Here is a 20,016-nt window from a genome sequence, read left to right as displayed (position 1 = left end):
ATACATAAACGTCAATTTGCGACTGTTATTGGCGTCTCAATGTGACTTTCAACTCCAAATTCTGTTCAAAAGCGGTCATAGGTGTTTAACTAAGCAAATTAAGAATATGTTAGGTCCATAACATACCTACTAAGCATACTCTCCACGAAAGCTAACTATCCTCGCACCAGACGGCCCCTGCCTTTTCCCCTGGAATAAAACCGGGCAATTCTGGTCATCACCGAACCCCGTGGACCGGTAGACATATCCAATGCAGTACGCGGGCACATACTTATAGTACAGTCCAATCACAACAGCGACAACAAGAACAAAGATAGCAAAATTCCTCGCCGCGATAATCCCAATCCGCACCATGTTCTTGTCATACCGCCGATTCGTTGTCTCTAGCGTGTTCCCAGCAGGAAAGGGCTCGTCGGGGATGGGTTTATCGAGGAATCTAGAAGAACTGGTCAATATACCATCACCATCCCATACACCTGAGAGCAAACTGAACCTACTCGCAAAGCGGCCCCCACCCATCATTAACCGTCCAAACCAGCAGGTTGGCCCTCTCAACCCTCCCCTTAATAGCATCGCAATGCTGCCGATAAACCCACTTCCCATTTCTCTCAAGATTTCCATAAAAGAATATATTAAAGCAGTGCAGCGTATACTGCACAGCCCAATACATATCGCTTTGAAACCACGGCAGAACATGATACCAGAACCCCCTCGCATGCGGGAGAATCAAGGCACAGATACTCTTGTACCAAGCGTCCACATCGCGATGGTTCAGAATAACCTTGGCCTCAGGATACGCATTAATCAACTCCGGTGCAAAAATTGAGCACGGCTGGTCTGTAACTGCTTCAGCGTGGCCCAATATCTCATCGAAGTCTTCGCGGCTAATCTTGGGATCACCGCTGTGTTTTGACCCTTCTGGTGAAATGCCGTATTTCCGACGACCGAGCAGAGCCCATTGTTTCCATTGCATGGGCGCATTCTCGCTCATGTCGAAGCCGTGGTAGACGTGGTCGTAGCCGAGGATTTGGAGCGCGCGGCGGAGTGACTCCGTGCCTGAGCGTGACATGCCTAGCGCCAGCACGCGCATGGGCATTTTGCGCGGGCGCGGGGGTTGAGGGGGGAGGGTGTAGATGTATTTTTCGAGGAAGTCGCGCATCTTGAATACCTATTCTGGTCGAAATAGCGAGGAAGTAAAGTATATGGTGATTAAATCTGATCGTGGCTGAGACCTGGCGTGGTTGATCGAGGGGTGGAGATTATTAAGGGGGAACAGGGGGGGCTGTGCGCGGCTAGGCAGGGTCAGGGATAGCTTTATTTTTTTATATGTCGTCATAGCAGTCGCAAAGAGTTTTGAGGATTCAATCCTTGTATCTCGCAATTGTACCGCGTCAAGATCTGTTCTTCTGTAGGAATACGACATGCAACTATCCATGGATCACTACCTCAGTACGTCTTTCCCTTTTTTGAAACGTGGTCCAAAATATATTTCGGTGTACCACATCAATCCACGAAGGTACAAAATACAACTCCCAGAGCTAGAATCGCAAAGCTGGGTTTCAAGTTTTGATAGATGATGAGCCAATCCATCCATCATTCAACATTCATAGGTTTGGCACTCGGAGCGCCAAAAAAAAAAAAAAAAAAAAAAAAAAAAAAAAAAAAACCATTGAACGCCACTTCATAGAGAAGCTTATGGAGCATTTGAACTCGATCAGATTAGCCTAACTCAAGCCATACTAAACAGCCACTTCTGACTGCCCATCAGATACCCCATGCCTTGAAGAGCCATCCGTCAGCATGGAACGTACGCATCTGATAGCTTCACTACTTACTTTTCATATCGATTCCAGGACCCTTCCAGGTCACCGACCGGCAGTGTGATCGGCAACCCAACCGCGTCGAATAGTTGAGCGATGAGAAGGTAAAAGCCCAGCAGGCTAGCAACAAACAATGTGGCCCCAGCGCCCTACAAGAAACGAACAAGATTAGTGGAGATGAAATCGGGGCGATCCATGGTTTTGGTTCATATACCTTGACACATCTACTTCCGACCACGGCGTGACCCTCCCCGAGAGACCAGTAACCCGCTGATAAGAGGATAAAGACGAGAAACAGGTTGAGGAAGATGAAGGTGTAGACTAGGTTAGTGCGGGTAGCACAGATAAGGAAGATGAGCATTAGGATGGCCATTGTGATAAAGAGGAATGCTGACGAAAGGTAAGTATGGAATAGCAAGGGGTTTAGCGTAGTGCGAGAAAGCAACGTACCATAAGTATTCATGAAACTCATGTCAGCGAGGCCTTCTGCTGTACTAGCCCCGGACGAGGAGTAGGGAGCTGCCAGTAGTAGTATTAGCATAGTGCTCAGTTGACTAACGTTGTGATGGAGACCGGACTTACCCGCTGCATTGAACGAAGGGATCATAGTAGCTGCGAACGCAAACCAGAAGCCTCCTAATAACCGATGTTAGTATGATTAATGATTGGGCCAGTCTCGACATGTTTGACGTACCGATGGTCCCAAACACAACGCAGGGAAATGTATTACCCAGGATGAACTCCAAAATACTTGTGATGAGCAGTAGGAGCCCTCCGAGGAAGACGATCGGTCCGCTGTACTTGTGAGTAAGATGGAACCTTATGCCATGAGAAAGCTCGTTCGGCTACACTTACACGAAAGCTATGCCGTTGCCACTTGAACCTCGCCAGGCCATCAAACAGCATGACAATGGAGTCGTAGTGATGACGAAGCCGCCCAGTGCCCTGAAAACAGTGTCAGTTATGTTATGAGCTCGAGGATATCAGGACTCACAATGGCGTTGGATTGCCCACTCTCCTGGCTAGGGTCGGCTGCTGGCGCGTCATGGGTGAGAGATATAGCTTCTCGAACTGCTCAGCCGAGAGGGTGACTGAGGTAGGAACATGAGCAAGGGGGTAGCCCTTGGTCTCGCCATTATGGCTGATGTCGCTGGTCATCGTGCTGTTCTCAATGGATGATTGCTATGACCTGGAATGTAGCTATCAGAATTGCACAAGGCCCCAAGATTTGTAGGAGAGAACAAGATAACCATGGGGTTTCGGACGTCGACGTGGGGAGCATTATGCTTATTAGAAAATTGATCACGGTGATCCCGACACCGGGGTTGGCATCTCATTGGATGCTGCAGAGGAAATATGGAGTTAATCGCATTGTACATTCCTTACACCTGTTGGTCCTCGATCCTGCCGAGTCTAATGCGGGGAACTAAGATCGAGCTCATCCAGTCCCAGCGTCGTTTGAGTATAGGAAATGCGGGGAAAGCTCCTGCTTCAGGAAACCATATATCGAATCCGATCATAGCCCGCTACCCAAACACCTGGGCATCTAGGCAATGGCCCCGCATCCGCATCTTTGACGTGGCTCGACCGATGCGGACCCGCACGGATGGGATGATCTGCCCTAGATGCCCCAAGGCATGCGGGGTGTAAGCGTCTCCGCATCTTGGCTTCCCTAGTGCATCGTATGACGTCTGTTTCGAGACTGGAAATGATAGTACATCTGTCAATGCCTACGGCATACTACAAGCCCAGGGGGGTTGAGAGCTTTTCAAAGCATTTACCATTATCCAGGACTGTTGATGTCAATGAAGGATCTTAGTGCAGGGAAGAAGGTCGTACGACGCACTGTGCCACTTCAGCATCGGTCAGCCAACTCTGCGTCTTATCGATCGCAAGCAGGTCGCTCGGACTGTTACCTCTCCTCGTTCCCACGATGGGCGATCCTTTCCTCCATGCGTGGACAACGCAGTACACAAATGGTCCGATGCCATCATTTTTATCGACTACGACGAGAAAATGTACCTGGTGTGTTATGACAGAAGATCAATTTCAGCAAGACCCAAAGCCCCCGTGCAGCATTCGCGATCTTGAATGTCCAATGTTGCCTCATGGCCCCGGCCACGATGTTAATGATGACAACGGCTGTGCAAGGTTAACAGAATGCCAACCCAAGTACACCTGCGTCGACCCTAGCCTACTCATACGTGGAAGCCTCGAAGAGAGTGCGGGTCCCAAAGGCTCGCAGCGGACGGCGGTATCTGAACAACCAACCGATACACCCTTCGCCCGTGAGGATTCATCTATTGAAGGGGGTGGTGTCTTATCTGGGACAAAGGGACGGTCAGACCAATGTAAAAGGAGGAAGGTTCAAGGAGCTTATGATGCACCAAGGGAGGTCAATATATTTGAAGGGATCCTGGCAGAGATGTTGGCATTCGATGTCGTTCGTCCGCGATCATCGAACGGTATCCGGGGCGCGGGTCGCCAGAACGACGATGGGATAAATGGACCCAATATTCACGACGGCTTCTCGATTAGTGTTGGATGGTCCAGTACATTTTTTCCCGATGAGGCTCAATGAGAATCAGATTTCTCAAGTAATACAATGCCAGCAAGCATAAATCGAGATTTTTAGGCTCGAGGACGGGGCCGGGAGGCCTGCCTCGGGACGAACAGTGTACCTCTGCGACCGTCGTGTATTTGTCTCTTCAATTCCATTAGGAGATTTGCTTCTCTATCGTCTAGTTCCGCAAATGCGTCAATAAACTCCCGATCGCTTTCTTTTCTATCTCCAGTGCCTCAGCCAGTATCAGTACTTTTGCGGCATCCCTTGCCCTTGGACACAAGCCCACTGACACAAGCCCAGGTAGTGAATGAAAACTGCCATGTTGCCGAAATAGCATGGCATCACCTTCTCCTTTGCTACTGGCCCAATGGGTGCGGGAGCCTCCGAGCCGTCCGTCCTTCCCATCTGTATCCGCACACCCTACCTGGGCATCGGACGCGTCCCGAGCCATGCGGAACCGCACCGGCCGTGTCAGCAGTAGACATTGTCCGGGCAATCGTACCCAGATACGGGCTACCTGCCCAATTTTGATAATTCGTTAGATAAAACACCCCAATCTAACAGTATCGGAGACCATTTGCATCAGATATCGCAACCAAGCGGGGCCCCGTAGCCGACCGACCCCCTCTTTCTCCAGAATGCCCTATCCGCAGACCGATCTATAAAGGACCCCAAGGTTCTCACAATAATCCTCAGCAATCAAGCATCAAGCAATCAAATCAATCATTATCTACTCGATTACTCCATTCTCGTCTTTTGCTTCAATCGCCTATTTCTATCCATCTCCGTTAACATGTCCCTCCCCTCAACCCAGTGGGCCCAAGTCGCCCCCCGCATTGGCGGCCCGCTCGAATACAAACAAATCCCCGTCCCAAAGCCCGGACCCGACCAAATCCTCGTGAAGATAAAATACTCCGGCGTCTGCCACACGGACCTGCACGCCATGATGGGCCACTGGCCGATCCCCGTGAAGATGCCGCTAGTCGGCGGGCACGAAGGCGCCGGCATAGTTGTGGCAAAGGGGTCCCTGGTCTCCGAATTCAACATCGGCGACCGCGCAGGCATAAAGTGGCTCAATGGCTCGTGCGGGGACTGCGAGTTCTGCAGGCAATCTGATGATCCGCTGTGCGCGAAGGCCCAGCTCTCGGGGTACACTGTTGACGGCACGTTCCAGCAGTATGCGCTGGCCAAGGCGAGTCATGCGAGTAAAATACCGGATGGTGTCCCGCTTGATGCGGCGGCGCCGGTGCTTTGTGCGGGGATTACGGTGTATAAGGGGCTTAAGGAGTCGGGGGTGAGACCGGGGCAGACGGTTGCGATTGTGGGCGCTGGTGGCGGATTGGGTTCGTTGGCTCTGCAGTATGCGAAGGCGATGGGGATTCGGGTTGTGGCTGTTGATGGGGGGGATGAGAAGAGGGGGATGTGTGAGGTTTTGGGGGCGGAGGTATGTATAGCATTATGGCCTTGAGTGGTTGGGAGGGTTGTACTAATGGGGTGTTTAGGCATTCGTCGATTTTATCAAGTCTAGCGATCTCGTTGCGGACGTCAAGGCTGCGACGCCCGATGGTCTTGGAGCTCACGCGGTGATTCTTCTCGCTGTATCCGAAAAGCCATTCCAGCAAGCGACTGAATATGTCCGGTCGCGCGGAACGATCATCGCCATTGGATTGCCGCCGGATGCGTATCTCAAGGCCCCTGTTCTGAATACTGTTCTCCGGATGATCAGTATCAAGGGCAGTTATGTGGGCAATCGCCAGGATGGAGTTGAGGCCCTGGACTTCTTTGCCCGTGGCCTGATCAAAGCTCCGTTCAAGACTGCTCCTCTCGAAGATCTGCCGAAGATCTTTGAGTTGATGGGTGAGTCCCCTCTTCTCCAAATTTTGCCTTGCTGCGGTTCTGTACTGACTGTTCGCAGAGCAAGGAAAGATCGCTGGTCGATATGTCCTTGAGATGCCGGAGTAAACGATGGAGGCTCTACGTTTCTTTATTGAATTGATTATGATTCAATGGTGTATATAGTTGTTGAGTTTGCGTCATTATGCTCTAAATGCAAAGTCATCCCCATTTAATGGCGAACTCGAGCAATCCACGTTGTTATTCAGACGCTAAAATAATGGTATGCAGCTGCATTATTCTCCGGCGCTGCTTGTAGCTTATTTCTGGCCTAGCGCAGGGTGTCGAAGAATTGCTAATTGTTGTTGAAGGGCAAGGACAAAAATGAATAGGAAAGGGATCTTTAGTGGTGGTTGAGAGAAGGTCCAACCCCGTGGAAACCGTTTTTGTCGAACAGTTTGGACACCTTATCGTATGACGAGAGAATTTTCGCTCCTCGAGCGCTCAGACTCTAATGTCATCCTGATCGATCTCGGACAGAGGGAATTTTTTGTGTACTTCATTGGGGCTTCTGGCAGCGGCTTACGCGGAACGAGGGTGGCTATGCGGAGCCGCACGGGTTAGGGTTGCATGGCCAATAGTGGGTCAACAGTTAACTACGAGGGTTGTGCAGCGAGGTCCCCAAGGAGGCAGGTAGGTATTAAGGCATCCTATCCAGCACACTGTTGGTTGTCCGTGCAAGCTGCGGATGCTTTTTTCGATTGCGTCCAGCATATCCGTATCCAACTATCTTCCCGCCCACTAAGGCTTTCTTGGTGGCCTGTGAACAGTGTCAAGCCGTGTCCAGGTGTTTCAGGCACCGATCGGAATTTGTGAATGGGTCTCCAAGCTGGCGCAGCATATTTCTTCACCAACTATATCAAGATCATGGACTTACCCCGTAGCATCTTTCCATATCTTGGGACCCGGGACTCGGGTGTCCGGAGATCCCCATCCCCATGCATCACTAGTGGCCCTTCCCCAGGATCAGCACGCTACCATTGGCCATGGGACGCAGCAACCCCGCTTCCCCTTGGCGATGGCAATGCGAACACTGAACAGGGGCTGGTCATGTGCCTTAACCCCGCATGATCCTTCCCCAGGATCTCTCGTCTGGGGATAGGGGAGTCCAGATCTCTCGCCGCCCAAGGATTCAGTTAATTCAGTTCACCCGAAGAGGAATTATGGCAGACACTCGTCGACGACAAAACCACAGCTGCGACCCATGTCGCAAGGGAAAGAGGCGCTGCGATGCTCCGGTAAGCCGCCGACATCGGCTTCGAATCCCATCAGCGACATGGAGTGGGATCAGAATCTAATATTCGTTGGGTCGCAGGAGATCCGAAACGAGGCCAGCCTGACTTGCTCGAATTGCAAGCGCTGGAAGAAAGACTGCACATTTACCTGGGCGCTCTCACAAGCAGCGAGGACCAGGCAAGCCGCGCCTCGAAAGAGGACGAGAAAGTCGATGAGCTCGTCCACAGCATTTGAACCAACAGGTGTCGTTACTGCTACTGCTATTCCCACCCCAGAGAGCGAGAATACCGATGCACCGATAGGCACTTTCAATACCCTCCCAAGCTGGAGCGCGGAGTTAATCTCCCATCCCAGTGAGCTCTTTGACTTCAGCCAATTCTCCATCCCGGTCCATGTGGAAGGTGCAACGGGAGATCAGACTGAGACGCCCTTTCCATTCGACCTAAGCGCTCCCGGTGACTGGCAGCTCCATCAGGTAGCTGGACAACCCGAGAAGCCATACAGTCCTCTCAGCCCGCAAAATTTCTCCTATCGTCCTCGAAGTCCGACCTTGTCTGACCTGTTCCCCGAGCTGGACGAACAATCATCCAACTCAACTCATGATACAGACTATAACTTACCCTGGCCTCGGCGGCCTTCGCGCCAATCATCTCAGAGAATTTGCCTCGCATCCAGCAGCACCGCGCAGCAGTACGCCCGCTCAACAATGACGAAGAATCTAATGCGCATCTATCACGATAGTATGGAGAATGCCTTATCCTGCTGGCTGACAGAGCACAACTGCCCCTACTCCGACCAGCTGAACTACCTACTTCCAACACAACAAAAGCAGGAATGGGGCCCGAGCTGGTCGAACAGAATGTGCATCCGGGTATGCCGGCTGGACCGAGTATCGGCCTCGCTCCGGGGCAGGGCCTTGAGCCTGGAGGAAGATAAGACCGCGGCGCGGGCGCTGCATCTGGCAATCGTAGCGTTTGCGTCGCAATGGACTCAACATGCCCAGAGGGGACCTGGGTCATCGGTACCAGCGGATATAGCCGCTGATGAGAGGGCTATTAGGAGGTATACCTGGAATGAAGCACGCCATGCGTTGCAGCACTCGACCGGGATTCCTTCTTTCAGGGTGATCTTCGCGAACATCATCTTCTCCCTTACCCAGAGTGTGCTCGATGAAAGTGACAGTCAGGGGTCTGATACCCGTCTCAGTCAGCTGCTGGAGCATGACAGTGCTCCTGTTTTCTTGGAAGCCGCCAACCGCCAGATATATACATTCAAGCATAAGTTTGCGCGAATGCAGCGTGAGGCTCGGCCAAGAGTAACCGAGGTGCGCCGGGGATTAGTGGCATCGACACTCGCAGATATACTACAAGAACCAAGTCCGTCATCTCAAAGCACGCAGCTGGACCCGATTATATCGAACGACGAACATCGCAGTACACTGGGCCTGATATTCTGGCTCGGGATAATGTTCGATACGTTGAGTGCTGCGATGTACCAACGTCCACTCGTGGTCTCCGATGAGGATAGCCAAATCTCATATTCACGGATAGCATTCGAATCTGATCCCCCAATCAATCTGGACTGCTGGGAGCCAGTGTCGTCTGCTCCACCAAACAAAGGCAATACCGATGTTTGGGGCGATCTCTTCCTGCAAAACCCACCCCACCATCGACATTCTCCTGGAAGATCTCTCCATGAACAACTTACTCGCTGGCCCTGTACGTACGAAGAAGCAGCAGCGGTTCTCTCGTCTGCAACGCCCGTCAAGGTCCTCCTCTACCGGCGCGTAACCCAGCTCCAAACACTCCTATACCGAGGCGCGAGTCCTGCGCGGCTCGAAGCAGCCATCCAAAGAGCGATGCACGTCTATCACCACTGGACGGCAAAGTACCAACCCTTCATGCAGGATTGCGTCGTAAACCACAAACTTCTTCCATCACGCATCCAGTCGTGGTATGTTATACTAGACGGACATTGGCATCTTGCTGCGATGTTGTTGGCGGATGTCCTGGAGAGTGTCGACCGCGACATGGATTACTCCGATATTCATAACCACCGGAAGGAGCTCATCACGAAACTTCGGCTCGATAATGCGTTGGCTGTCAGTGCGCTCGCGCGCTCATCGCTTCGGTCTCAAGAGCAAGAGAAAGCCTTCAATCCAGCTATGGAGCGCCACTTTCACGATTCCCTCACTGAAGTCGCGTTTCTGGTTGAACCGTGGACAGTCGTCCTGATCCATTCTTTTGCCAGAGCTGCGTATATCCTCCTTGATTGTTTGGATGGTGAGCAAGGAGCTTTGGCGGGATACCTTCAGCTGAGGCAGAATTGTGACTATTGCACTCGGGCGCTGCAGTATTTAGGCCGAAAATCGGATATGGCGAGGCTTGTTGCGGGGGATCTGGAGAAGGGTCTGGAGGCGAAGACGTAGCTTTCCACCCAATGTAGAAGGAAGATTATTTGAAAGCAAGAGGGCTTCGACTCCAATCTCGCACCGCGCCGACGCTTCCCTCTGCGCAATCAGTCTAGTCTCCAGGATATGAAGGCTTACCCCTCAGCATTAGCCGAGGTACCAATTTATGCGTTGGCCAGGTTGCGCTCTGACCTAACGCTCAACCCATGAGTAACCTACTCCAATAAACAAGGGCGTTGAAAAACGTTGACGCATGAGGCTGCTGCCTAGAATATCCTGGGAGTTGATCTACAAGTATCCCAAGTCAGTTGGGGTATCACCCCGCGCAAACAATGATAGCCCGGGGAGGGTGGCGGCGAATAAAACCCTTTCCAAGGCAGGCAGAGATAGTTTGGCATGGATCAGGAACAAACCACACAGCTTCCATGGCACATGGCGTCGAAACCGCGATAAAAATCGAGCGAGGCGACACTGGCGGGGGCGGAGAGGATCATACCCCTGTTTGCCCAGGGGTTTAAATCATGGAAGCATCCCGGATACCTGTTGAGACTGCCACGGCTCTTACTAATCCGGACTTTGGGATCACCGGCATATTGCTTGCTGTATCCAAGCTTTCGCTAGCAGGGACTATCGATGATGCCCTCGCGTCGAGGACGATCGGCAATTCTCCGATCTCGCGTGTTCTTCCGGAACAGGAAGGACCCACCCTGGCGTTCCTCTGGCCTGTCGATCTTTGCCTGAACCAGCACGCACAGTCTGGGCGCGGCATAGCTCCAGACTCTTGATTAGCCACAGTCTCCCCCCAGCCCCGCAGCCAAGCCGCCGATCAACAGGGAAGCCGCCGATCGGCCAGGCTGCCAACTCTTTGGGACCGCTATAAAGCAGGAATTCCTCGCCCAATTGTGCTTTCCCCAGCTTCTCCCGCTCGCCCTTCCTAAGCCGCCCCTAGCTCCCCTCCACCATGCTCCTCAAGAACGCCTCCTTCCTCTTCCCGCTCGCCCTGCCCCTGGGAATCCTCGCCTCCGGCCCTGGCAATGGCACCACCGGCTTCAAGACAATCCAGCCAGGGTTCAAGGCCATCCTCGGCGACCACCCGAAGCTCGACCTCCTAATCCAAAACAACACCTACCCATTCGCCCACGAAGCCCCCGTCTACATGCCCGAAACCGGCGACCTCTTCATCGTCGGCAACTACAAGACCCCGACGGGCGGCCAGCCAATCCAGGTTTCGCGCATCGTCCCGCAAAAGAACGGCAGCTATGTCCGCGAACTCATCCACCCGGACATCCCCATGGCGAACGGCGCAATCAACTACAAGGGCGGTATTCTCTTCTGCTCGCAGGGAGACATGGAGCGCCCGGCCTCGCTTATCTGGATGAATGCGACTGCCCCCTACAAGACCAAGGTCCTGCTCGACAACTTTCACGGCCGCAACTTCAGCAGTCTGAATGACCCTGAAGTCCACTCTGACGGCAGCATCTGGTTCACCGACCCGACTTACGGATACACCCAGGGCTTCCGCCCCCAGCCTGATCTTCCCAACCAGGTCTACCGCTTCGACCCCGAGACCGGCGATGTGCGCGCCGTGGCCGACCGTCTTGGCCAGCCAAACGGCATCGCCTTTTCGCCTGATGAGAGCATCGTCTATGTCACTGACACCGCAGCCCAGCCGGGCACGGGTGAGACCGACCTCAGTCAGCCCGCGACCATGTAAGTGCGCCATTATTATCTTCAACCCTTCGCGTACTAACCGTTCCAGCTACGCCTACGACGTGAAATACTACTCCGGCGCCCCCTTCCTGATCAACCGCCGCGTCTTCGCCTACGCCGACAACGGCATCCCTGACGGCGTGAAGACCGACACCGAGGGCAACGTCTACAGCGGTTGTGGTGACGGCATTCACGTCTGGTCGCCTGCTGGTGTACTGCTCGGCAAGATCATGCTGCCTGATGTTTCGGCGAACCTGGCGTTCGCTAAGCCTGGTGAGATGTTTGCGCTCAACGAATACCGGCTCTGGAAGGTTACGCTCAGCAAGGAGGTTAAGGGGACGATTCTGGAGGATCTGGAGGGGTATCCTTAGAGATCATGATTTTATGTCGATAGAAATGATAGATGTATATACCTGATGAATGAAGATAGATGTGAGGGTTAGTTGTGAACTTGGGATGCAACAGGACATATAATGACTTATTTTTACTATCACATTATTACTATTGCCATTGTTATTATTATCATTAACATTATTCATAGTTTTTCTCACGGTCGCTGATCTCATCAGCTATTTACATTCTGTGGCATTTGCTAGACTTCTGTTAGTCGTTCTGACATTTATTTACCCACACGCTACACCATCCACAAGAACCTGCAATCTCTGCTCCTATTTAGAGGCTTTGATCAAACAGTGTCCCTGGTATCTCGTGTTCAACTGTCTTGGTTTGGCGGAGTTTCCTTCCAAAACTGCCACCGCTTGATGCACAGTTTCACCACATATAATGAAAGCTCTACAAGCTGTATCATTACAAGGTTGGTTGGATACCTATAACGAAAGAGGGTTCAGGGAGTAATCTGGCCCACAGGCATCCATGCCAGTGGATAGACCAAGTTAGAGTGTAAGCAGGCCGGATATAGTGAACCACTTCTTAGACGGGATCTGATGTAGCTTACTCTGCCCTACTGCCCCCTCACGAAAAGGACCGCTCCCATGATGAAGACATATGCCTCAATTCCAACATCAATATACGGCTCGCTTCCCTTATTTGCTTGCTACTGCATCGCGCATCGAGCATCGAGCGATGCGAATTTGAACGACAAACCGATTACGGCCCCAAATAAAGCACCTGATTCTCGCCACCAAACTGCCTACAACTGGGGCTGGGGCTGGTCGAACTTGCAATCGTCAAATCGTATTCTTCGACCTATGCCTTATTGCTGGCTTTCTCAAGTACTTTTAGTCCGATTGTATCGGAATGCTTTGGTCTTGATTAAATCAGGGCATACCTTATTGACTCACTCCCTGCCATGGAGATGTGATGGCGCGGTCGAGGCGAGGGCCGATTGACATGGGTACCATACATATGCTACGGATATTCCTGAAATAAGGTAGTTTCGACGCTTCCAAAACTTCAGCGCATCACTGTTACGAAGTTGACCGATGTCTGATTACCAATATTCTGCTCTAAGCATCTAAGCGCCCACCCCAAACATCAGCTCCGCCCCGAGGTCAGCCGAGGACCGTCATGAGCCGGGGCAGATCAAAATATTACTTTATGTATCGTTGGCTCAAAGGCTCTCAGATTTCTTTTACTTAGATTTGCTGCGCGTTGTTCTCACTCAGCGCAACAGAATAAGGCTGCGTTTCTAATCGGACGTTCTATGGCCCCTTACAAAAATCCTGTCGCTACGTGTAAGATTAACACGGGTCAAAGAGATGCGTTAGGACAGGATCTGACAGGATTGCAGAGGCAGTAATACTCCGGGGTTCTGAACGTTCAGATGTCGACGCCCGCTTCATGAGCATTATAGATAGCCTAAATCATCACACTCTTGCCTGTTCTTTGTCAATAAGCATTCACCAAAGAAAAGCTTCCCTTGTCAGTACACATCTGTAGTTTTATCAATAGTCCTCGACTCTACGCTCAATAGCCGTCTCAAAATGAAGTCCACCCACTCCCTCGTTATCGCCCTCCTCGGCGCCCAGGCCACAAGCGTCCTCTCCGCCGTGACCCCCGTCGCCTCAGCAGCCTGCGGCGACCTCGGCGTCATGGACATCCCCCAAGAAGCCGATACCGACCCCCTAACCTACCGCCAATGCGCCGAGCACCCGCTCAACCGGCGCCCAAACCCGCTCTCTCCTCCGTAGACCCCGAGTCAGCGGCCTGCATGGCATGGATAAAGACAACAATGACGCTCACAACCACCGAAGCCAACGGAACTTCTCCCGTCAACGACAGCCACGGAAACAGCGGCGATAACAAGAAATGCTACTACGCGGCCCCCTACGGCTGCGACAACAAATACTGCTGGAAATCATGCGGGCAGGAAGGAAAGGGCGAGTGGTGCTGGCTCGCGCAGAAAGAAGGCAATGGGCCGTGGACGGGGTGTCGCAGTTGGGATGATTGTAAGCCGAGTGAGACGAAGGGGCATGGTTGTGGGAAGGGGTGTGTTGGGGCTTGTGGATGTGGGTGCTGAAAGCCTAGGGGCAGTCCACTGCGCGTTGTAGGGCACGCCGAATCTGTTATTTGATATTGGTAAACACACTGTCCTTCAAAATTCGAGGGCAGGGAGGAGGCGGGGGATTGGCTATTTATCAAACGGAGCTCTTTGCCAGTTCCTTGGGGGAAACATGAATCTAAGTGGACGGTATAACAAAAAACACTCTAACGATAATTCTAAGCTAGAATCGTCTGCAGTCTGCTCCAAATAGTGCCAGTATATGAAACACCTCTCGCCTATGATTGCGTAGGTGAGGGTTACCCTTAGGGTGTGAGCTAACCTTGGAACCAGCCTTGGGGCTAACCGTATACTCCTTGAAAGGGATCCCGGGGCCTGGGCGCCAAGCACCGTGGACGTATTTAGCCCCCCCAAGTGCTATCCCGCCTATTCCCCATGTGGATGAGCAATGCGGCCGCTGATCCCCGTGTCGTTCTCAGCACGGAGCGGTGGCGGTTCAGCGGTGAAGGCCAGGCCACCATATCTAAGTACAACCCTGTCAAAGACTCGGCGGGATTCGCTCAGCCATCGACAGACGCCAGTGGGCGCTGGTCCTGACTCTTCCACATCGGTCGGCCCTTGAGCTGCAGTGGAGCGCCTCCTTCATCTAATAAGCGCAATCTCATGTGGGCACCGGTCTTTCGGATAGCTTACCGTATATTTAGGCTCAAGAGGGCCTGAAGTTAAGAATACCAGCCTATCGACAGGTCAGGTCTAGCAATGTATTGGGCCGCCTCGTGCGTATGCGTAGCACCAGCCAGGATGCAGACCTCCGCCCGTCCACCCCTGCCTATAACACAAGGGATTAGGCTTAACCCTTTGGACGTTAGCTTTCTACGTGCTCGTCTTTGTAAGGGGTCGGAGACTTTGCTCTTTACATGTTTGGCGACTTCGGATCCATTAGTCTTCACATTTACTCTCCCTGGGTGTCACTGTCTATCCAGTAAGCCTCCAAAACCAGCCTGGGTAAATAATGGAGATCTCGTCCAGCACTACACGTCCTGTTAAGGATATCAGCACCCCAGAGAAAAATGGCACAACTCAAACTGACCTCGAGGAGAACTCGGAGCCCGCGACCACCGGCCACATGCACGGCTGGGCCCTCGCATCTTTGACACTGGCCTTCATGTCCATCTGCTTCGTGCTCGCAATTGACAATACTATACTAGGTGAGCTCTTCCATCCACTGCAATTCCAACTCCTCTGCATACCAACATCAATTATCATGTCTGACCATACCCTAACCTCGCGCAGCAACCGCAATCCCCCACATAACCAGCGACTTCCACTCCCTCAACGACATCGGCTGGTACGGCTCCTCATACCTCATCGCCCAAATGTCCCTGCTTCCAACCTGCGGTCGTCTCTACGCCTTCTACAACATTAAATGGGTCTACTGCGTCTCCCTAGGTATTTTCGAACTCGGCTCCGTGGTGTCCGCCGTCGCCCCGAACTCCATGGCGCTGATTATCGGGCGCGCGGTGTCGGGGCTGGGTGCTGCGGGACTCGTGAGTGGGACGACGACAATTCTCGCGTACTGCGTGAGTCTGAAGAAGCAGGCGATGCTCTCGCCGGTCGTGTTGGGGATGTATAATGTTGGTTCTGCTATCGGACCACTGGTGGGCGGAGCGATTGCGGATAGTAGGGTTTTGACGTGGAGGTTTATCTTCTGGATTAACTTGCGTAAGTTTGCGTTTCTTATGCATCGTTTCCTTGGCTAAGAATCGTGGTTTGAAGCATTTGGGGCTGTTGGGCTCATCCTGATATGGTTTACACTGAGGAAGCCACCACCCGCTGTAAGGGGGGACCTACCCTGGGCTCAGAAATTCCGTCAGCTTGACCTTCTCGGTGCGACTCTGCTGCTCAGTGCAACGGTGTGTCTGAACCTGGCGTTACAGTGGGGCGGCATCGTCTACGCCTGGTCAGATGCGAAAGTGTTCGGATGCCTGATCGGATTTGCTCTGCTGCTAGTTACATTCCTAGGCCTGCAAGTCAGGGGGAAAGAAAGTTCAACGATCCCTTTGCACATCTTCCGCAGCCGCACCGTCGCAGCCTCATGCACCTTCATGATGCTCGTCCAGATCGCAATAGTCCTGCACTCGTACTTCTGGCCGATATACTTCCAATCCGTGAAGGACACCAGCGCCCGTGAGTCTGGAATCAATCTTCTGCCGTTGATCATATCGAATAGTCTCGGCACGCTCGCTGCCGGCTCTCTTGCCTCGAAGACCGGTCATTATGTACCATTTATGTGGATTGCCCCGGTTGTCTTAGCTACTGGCGGCGGGTTGTATCAAATTATACGCTCGGACAGTCCGAAAGGCTATTGGATCGGGTTCCAGATCCTCTCGGGCCTCGGCTACGGCGCCTGTAGCCAGATGCCCATCCTAGCGGTTCAGGTTGTCTTGAACAAACCTGATATCCCGACCGGATTGGTGATGGTCATGTTCTTTCAAATGCTCGGTGGCGCCCTGGCACCCAGCGTGGGACAGAATCTGTTTACTGATGGGCTGCTGAAGAATCTAAAACGGGTGCAGGGGATCGATGGGGAAGCGGTCGTCGAGGCCGGTGCAAGTAGCTTCAGGGAGATAGTACCGTCGCCGCTGATTAATGTCGTGGTGCAGGCATTCAATTCTGCTCTAAGGAATGTCTTTTGGGTCGCGCTTGCCGCGCCGGCGATGGCTTGGGTTGTTGCCTGGGCTATGGAATGGCGGCAGTTGCCTGATTCTGGGGGACAGACCATTGCCCAAAGTGCAGTGGAGGAAGGGGCGGCGAAATAGGTCGATAATGCATGTTATAATGGGTGAGTGAGGGGATGTCTAAATAACACAATGTTGCCGGGGTTCAACAGGGAGTAGTATGGCCAGGTTGTCATATTTTGACCAATAAATTACGAATTCAAGGAGTACTTAATGGAAAATTCAATAATTGATTGAACTTGGCATGCTAATTTCTTTTGGAATCTGCCTAGGTAGCCCAATGGACCAGGACCTTCACCAACCGTAAGTGCGCATCGATTTACTCAATATCCTTAGTATCCGCCGTCCTAGTCAACCAATTGTCGTTGTTCATGGTCAAATATACGTAAATGTCCATAAAAGGGCCAACGGCCTCCATGAGTATGAACACCCACACATGGCGTTTACAATGTGGGTACCGCCCCAGGAATGTCCGGTACATTGAGAACCAGCCTTTCCATCCAAGTGCAATCCAGGCAATGTATAGGTATCTAGAGACAACAGAACGTGAGAATGTATGCACGGCAATTGGTGGGTGGACTCACGCTATCCATGGCGCTGTGTACCACGTTTGAAACCATGCCCAGACATACAAGGGGGCCCAGATGGGGCGTGCCAGGCGCTCGACCATCTTAGTCGTGGTGTATGGGTGTCTTCTAGAGGCGCAGAGTTAGCACAGCAGGCTAGCAGAACTACGACCGGGTGACGACTTACTCCATCAACCTTGCATACCCTGGAGCCACAAAAATATATCCAAGAAAGGTGCGAAAGTTGCCTCTGTCCCACCGAAGCGCCTGCCAGACAAGTTTATAGTCCCGAGGAATGTTCGTAGTGACTTCCGCCTCAGGCGTATTTTGGATCGACACCTTCCACCCCCGATCGAAGATCATTCCCGTGAGGACAACGTCGTCGGCAGTGTTGACGAGCCTGTGCCCGATGACTTCATGTGTGTACTCATCAGCAAAGTTTTGGTCTTGTAGGATTGACGCCCGGATAAGAAGCGTTCGTGCCGACAAGCACCAACAGCCTCCGTCCGCAGAGAAGTGCACCTCACGCGAGGTTTTGAACTGGAACATGTCGAACGTTGCGGCTGCTTCCCAGGGGGTAATGACATCTGCATCCTGACGCTCGGGTGGGATTTCAGCCCTGATTGATACGGGATGATTCGTCAGTTATATCCATTCAGGGTGTGTACCGAGGAAGGATGGAAAGCCTTACAGTTGTGTACCCGCAACCGCCCCGACCTCCGCATCCTCAAACGGTGCAAGCAGGTAGTGTACCACAGTGTCAACACGCCAGTACACATCATCATCAACCAGAGCGAAGATCCTACCCCTTGCCGCCTTGACGCCGACGATCAGCTGGTGGCGTTTGTTGGCAAGAGGCGATATGACCGTAATGATTTTGTTCGCGTGCTCGTGTAGTGGCTCGATGAGCTGCTCGACGCGGGCCCTGTTGCGCTCGACGGTTGATATGATGATTTCGCGTGGGTTGGCTTTGAGCCAGAGGCGCATGCACTCGGTGAAGGTTTCCTCGGTGTCGATTGTTGGGACGATGATGCTCACGTCGTTGTGGCTGTAGCTTTGCGTTGCAGGCAGTGGTACGGGCTTGTATTTGCCGGCGTAGTATGATGTGAGAGCTTTGTCGAGGACGCTCCAGGCCCTGTATCTCAGAGTATAAGTCTTCGTTCAATCGCAGATCAATCTTCAGCGATGTACAGCGAGAACACTTACCAAAGTGCTCCTAAAACAACTGCCATCTCAACGCAGGATGATTATTAGATCTGAGAATTACAAGCCGACAGAAAAGCGGTTGACTGTTAGTCCTAGGAATAAAGAGTTGAGATATTCTCATAAACAACTATCCGCCTACTATAGTACCATACTTATATTCCTGAGGTCCCCGGCTCAGCCTTGAGAGACGCGCTCCGGCGTACCCTCCGCCGACCGTCGAAGATACCATGGCAACACTACTGGTGAAAATTGCAGATAGAATTACACACACAGCAGAGCCCCTTCGGGACTGCGAGGAGTGAAAAAGAGACATGAGGAGTGACCGGGCGCATGCAACCTCGGAACGTTGCCAGTGCTATCAGTGGCCCTGCGACGCTCAGTTTATCCAGCTGCAGTAGTCTTATGATCTGCTTGCCTATATAGCACAGTACTATAATCAATATGCTTGATAGCTATTGTGAGAAACCGGGCGCTAGGAACGTGTCGTCCCGCGACTCCTCATTCCTCCAAGACTGGGCCCTAACCCCTGTCTGCCGGTCTACTCTCTCCACCAATTAAATTAGCCAAGCCTACCCCAACTGCATGTCAATCCGCTATTGGAGTGGAGGGGACGATCGTCGTCAATCAAGCCGGGGGGTATAAACGCATACGTCCCGCGTCGTTCATTCCGGGGTTTAGCCTACCAGTCTGCAACCTGGCTGAGCGGGCTCCCGGGGGGTAAACGGGTCGCCAAAATTGCCACAAGTATGATTACGGCGCAAACGGCGCTGAAGATGGGACTTGGATAGGCGTAATTTCTCGGTCCCGCGTTCCCCGCAGCGTATGGTAGCATACCTCAGAGTTCCAAGCCCACATGGGCAGCCTACTTGTTGATATCGAGGCTCGCTTGGATGGCTAAACGGACTTGCCACTGACCCCCTCGAGGAAGTCCCACCGGCGCTATGGCGTTGGGTGGTGTGAAGCTCTAGTGGTAGGCTAGGCTTAGTGAACAAGCAAGGCACATGGTATGGTTCTAAGGTACCTCGGCTAACGTTGGTAGCCGTCAGCGCGCCCTATAGGTACAGCGGTCTAGGTATTAGCCAGCCCTAAGGGTATCTGAGTTGCTTGGGAGTTAAGTGGTCATCTCTGTTTACTTTACACCAAACCGAGAACATAAGAGTAGCCGAGCGTCACGTAGCGGTACAACTTGGTAGCTTGGTATGTAGTCATAATGCCACCTGCACAAAGCACCCCAAGATCTACTATCGGAATTGAATATAAAACTCAGCATTTCTCTTCACTGTGAGAGTCAATGACGCGGCCGGAGCAGTTCCCGCCTTGGACGACTGGGGTGTCCTCCAGACGGATTACGTATACGGCCCCGGTCCACTACGTAGATAGGTAAACATATGGTACATATATCAAATCTAG

General features: G+C 52.5%; 9 protein-coding genes across 9 annotated transcripts; 6 read left to right on the top strand and 3 right to left on the bottom strand.

Moving 5' to 3' along the window:
* Positions 1-83: 83 nt before the first annotated feature.
* BDW74DRAFT_161971 (sulfotransferase family protein) lies at positions 84-1,215 on the bottom strand. The gene is made up of 2 exons (XM_073725867.1): positions 498-1,215; positions 84-436 (listed from the first exon to the last, which is right to left on the bottom strand). Exons 1-2 carry the CDS (start codon positions 1,157-1,159, stop codon positions 130-132), a joined length of 969 nt encoding a protein of 322 aa, XP_073579200.1. The 5' UTR covers positions 1,160-1,215; the 3' UTR covers positions 84-129.
* A 524-nt stretch (positions 1,216-1,739) lies between these two features.
* BDW74DRAFT_182803 (transcriptional activator of ethanol catabolism AlcS) lies at positions 1,740-2,978 on the bottom strand (the record flags this gene model as incomplete). The annotated part of the gene is made up of 8 exons (XM_073730353.1): positions 1,740-1,779; positions 1,836-1,969; positions 2,035-2,210; positions 2,271-2,339; positions 2,403-2,456; positions 2,515-2,615; positions 2,676-2,765; positions 2,815-2,978. The coding sequence occupies 8 exons, from the start codon at positions 2,976-2,978 to the stop codon at positions 1,740-1,742; spliced, it is 828 nt and encodes a 275-aa protein (XP_073579199.1).
* Positions 2,979-3,573: 595 nt separating this feature from the next.
* On the top strand, positions 3,574-4,508 carry BDW74DRAFT_95671 (uncharacterized protein). Its single transcript, XM_073734160.1, has one exon. The coding sequence runs from the start codon at positions 3,754-3,756 to the stop codon at positions 4,399-4,401; it is 648 nt and encodes a 215-aa protein (XP_073579198.1). The 5' UTR covers positions 3,574-3,753; the 3' UTR covers positions 4,402-4,508.
* A 637-nt stretch (positions 4,509-5,145) lies between these two features.
* Positions 5,146-6,487, top strand: BDW74DRAFT_188298 (zinc-dependent alcohol dehydrogenase). The gene is made up of 3 exons (XM_073731686.1): positions 5,146-5,830; positions 5,889-6,243; positions 6,302-6,487. The coding sequence occupies exons 1-3, from the start codon at positions 5,180-5,182 to the stop codon at positions 6,346-6,348; spliced, it is 1,053 nt and encodes a 350-aa protein (XP_073579197.1). The 5' UTR covers positions 5,146-5,179; the 3' UTR covers positions 6,349-6,487.
* Positions 6,488-7,483: 996 nt separating this feature from the next.
* Positions 7,484-9,943, top strand: BDW74DRAFT_182801 (regulatory protein alcR; the record flags this gene model as incomplete). Its single annotated transcript, XM_073730352.1, has 1 exon — positions 7,484-9,943. The coding sequence occupies one exon, from the start codon at positions 7,484-7,486 to the stop codon at positions 9,941-9,943; it is 2,460 nt and encodes an 819-aa protein (XP_073579196.1).
* Positions 9,944-10,858: 915 nt separating this feature from the next.
* BDW74DRAFT_95667 (SMP-30/gluconolactonase/LRE family protein) lies at positions 10,859-12,120 on the top strand. Its single transcript, XM_073734159.1, has 2 exons — positions 10,859-11,635; positions 11,685-12,120. Exons 1-2 carry the CDS (start codon positions 10,887-10,889, stop codon positions 12,004-12,006), a joined length of 1,071 nt encoding a protein of 356 aa, XP_073579195.1. The 5' UTR covers positions 10,859-10,886; the 3' UTR covers positions 12,007-12,120.
* Positions 12,121-13,826: 1,706 nt separating this feature from the next.
* BDW74DRAFT_182799 (uncharacterized protein) lies at positions 13,827-14,145 on the top strand (the record flags this gene model as incomplete). The annotated part of the gene is made up of 2 exons (XM_073730351.1): positions 13,827-14,043; positions 14,123-14,145. The coding sequence occupies 2 exons, from the start codon at positions 13,827-13,829 to the stop codon at positions 14,143-14,145; spliced, it is 240 nt and encodes a 79-aa protein (XP_073579194.1).
* A 963-nt stretch (positions 14,146-15,108) lies between these two features.
* On the top strand, positions 15,109-16,915 carry BDW74DRAFT_188295 (MDR family MFS transporter; the record flags this gene model as incomplete). The annotated part of the gene is made up of 3 exons (XM_073731685.1): positions 15,109-15,304; positions 15,390-15,818; positions 15,873-16,915. 3 exons carry the CDS (start codon positions 15,109-15,111, stop codon positions 16,913-16,915), a joined length of 1,668 nt encoding a protein of 555 aa, XP_073579193.1.
* Positions 16,916-17,153: 238 nt separating this feature from the next.
* Positions 17,154-18,632, bottom strand: BDW74DRAFT_170848 (uncharacterized protein; the record flags this gene model as incomplete). The annotated part of the gene is made up of 5 exons (XM_073727223.1): positions 17,154-17,364; positions 17,419-17,529; positions 17,588-18,019; positions 18,092-18,535; positions 18,607-18,632. The coding sequence occupies 5 exons, from the start codon at positions 18,630-18,632 to the stop codon at positions 17,154-17,156; spliced, it is 1,224 nt and encodes a 407-aa protein (XP_073579192.1).
* Between the last annotated feature and the right edge of the window lie 1,384 nt (positions 18,633-20,016).

Source organism: Aspergillus multicolor (assembly GCF_047715735.1).
Source record: "Aspergillus multicolor strain CBS 133.54 unplaced genomic scaffold BDW74scaffold_38, whole genome shotgun sequence".
In the NCBI taxonomy this organism is placed as follows: Eukaryota; Fungi; Ascomycota; class Eurotiomycetes; order Eurotiales; family Aspergillaceae; genus Aspergillus; species Aspergillus multicolor.
The sequence above is the reverse complement of the archived record's forward strand: the minus strand, read 5'-3'. Positions and strand labels throughout refer to the sequence as shown.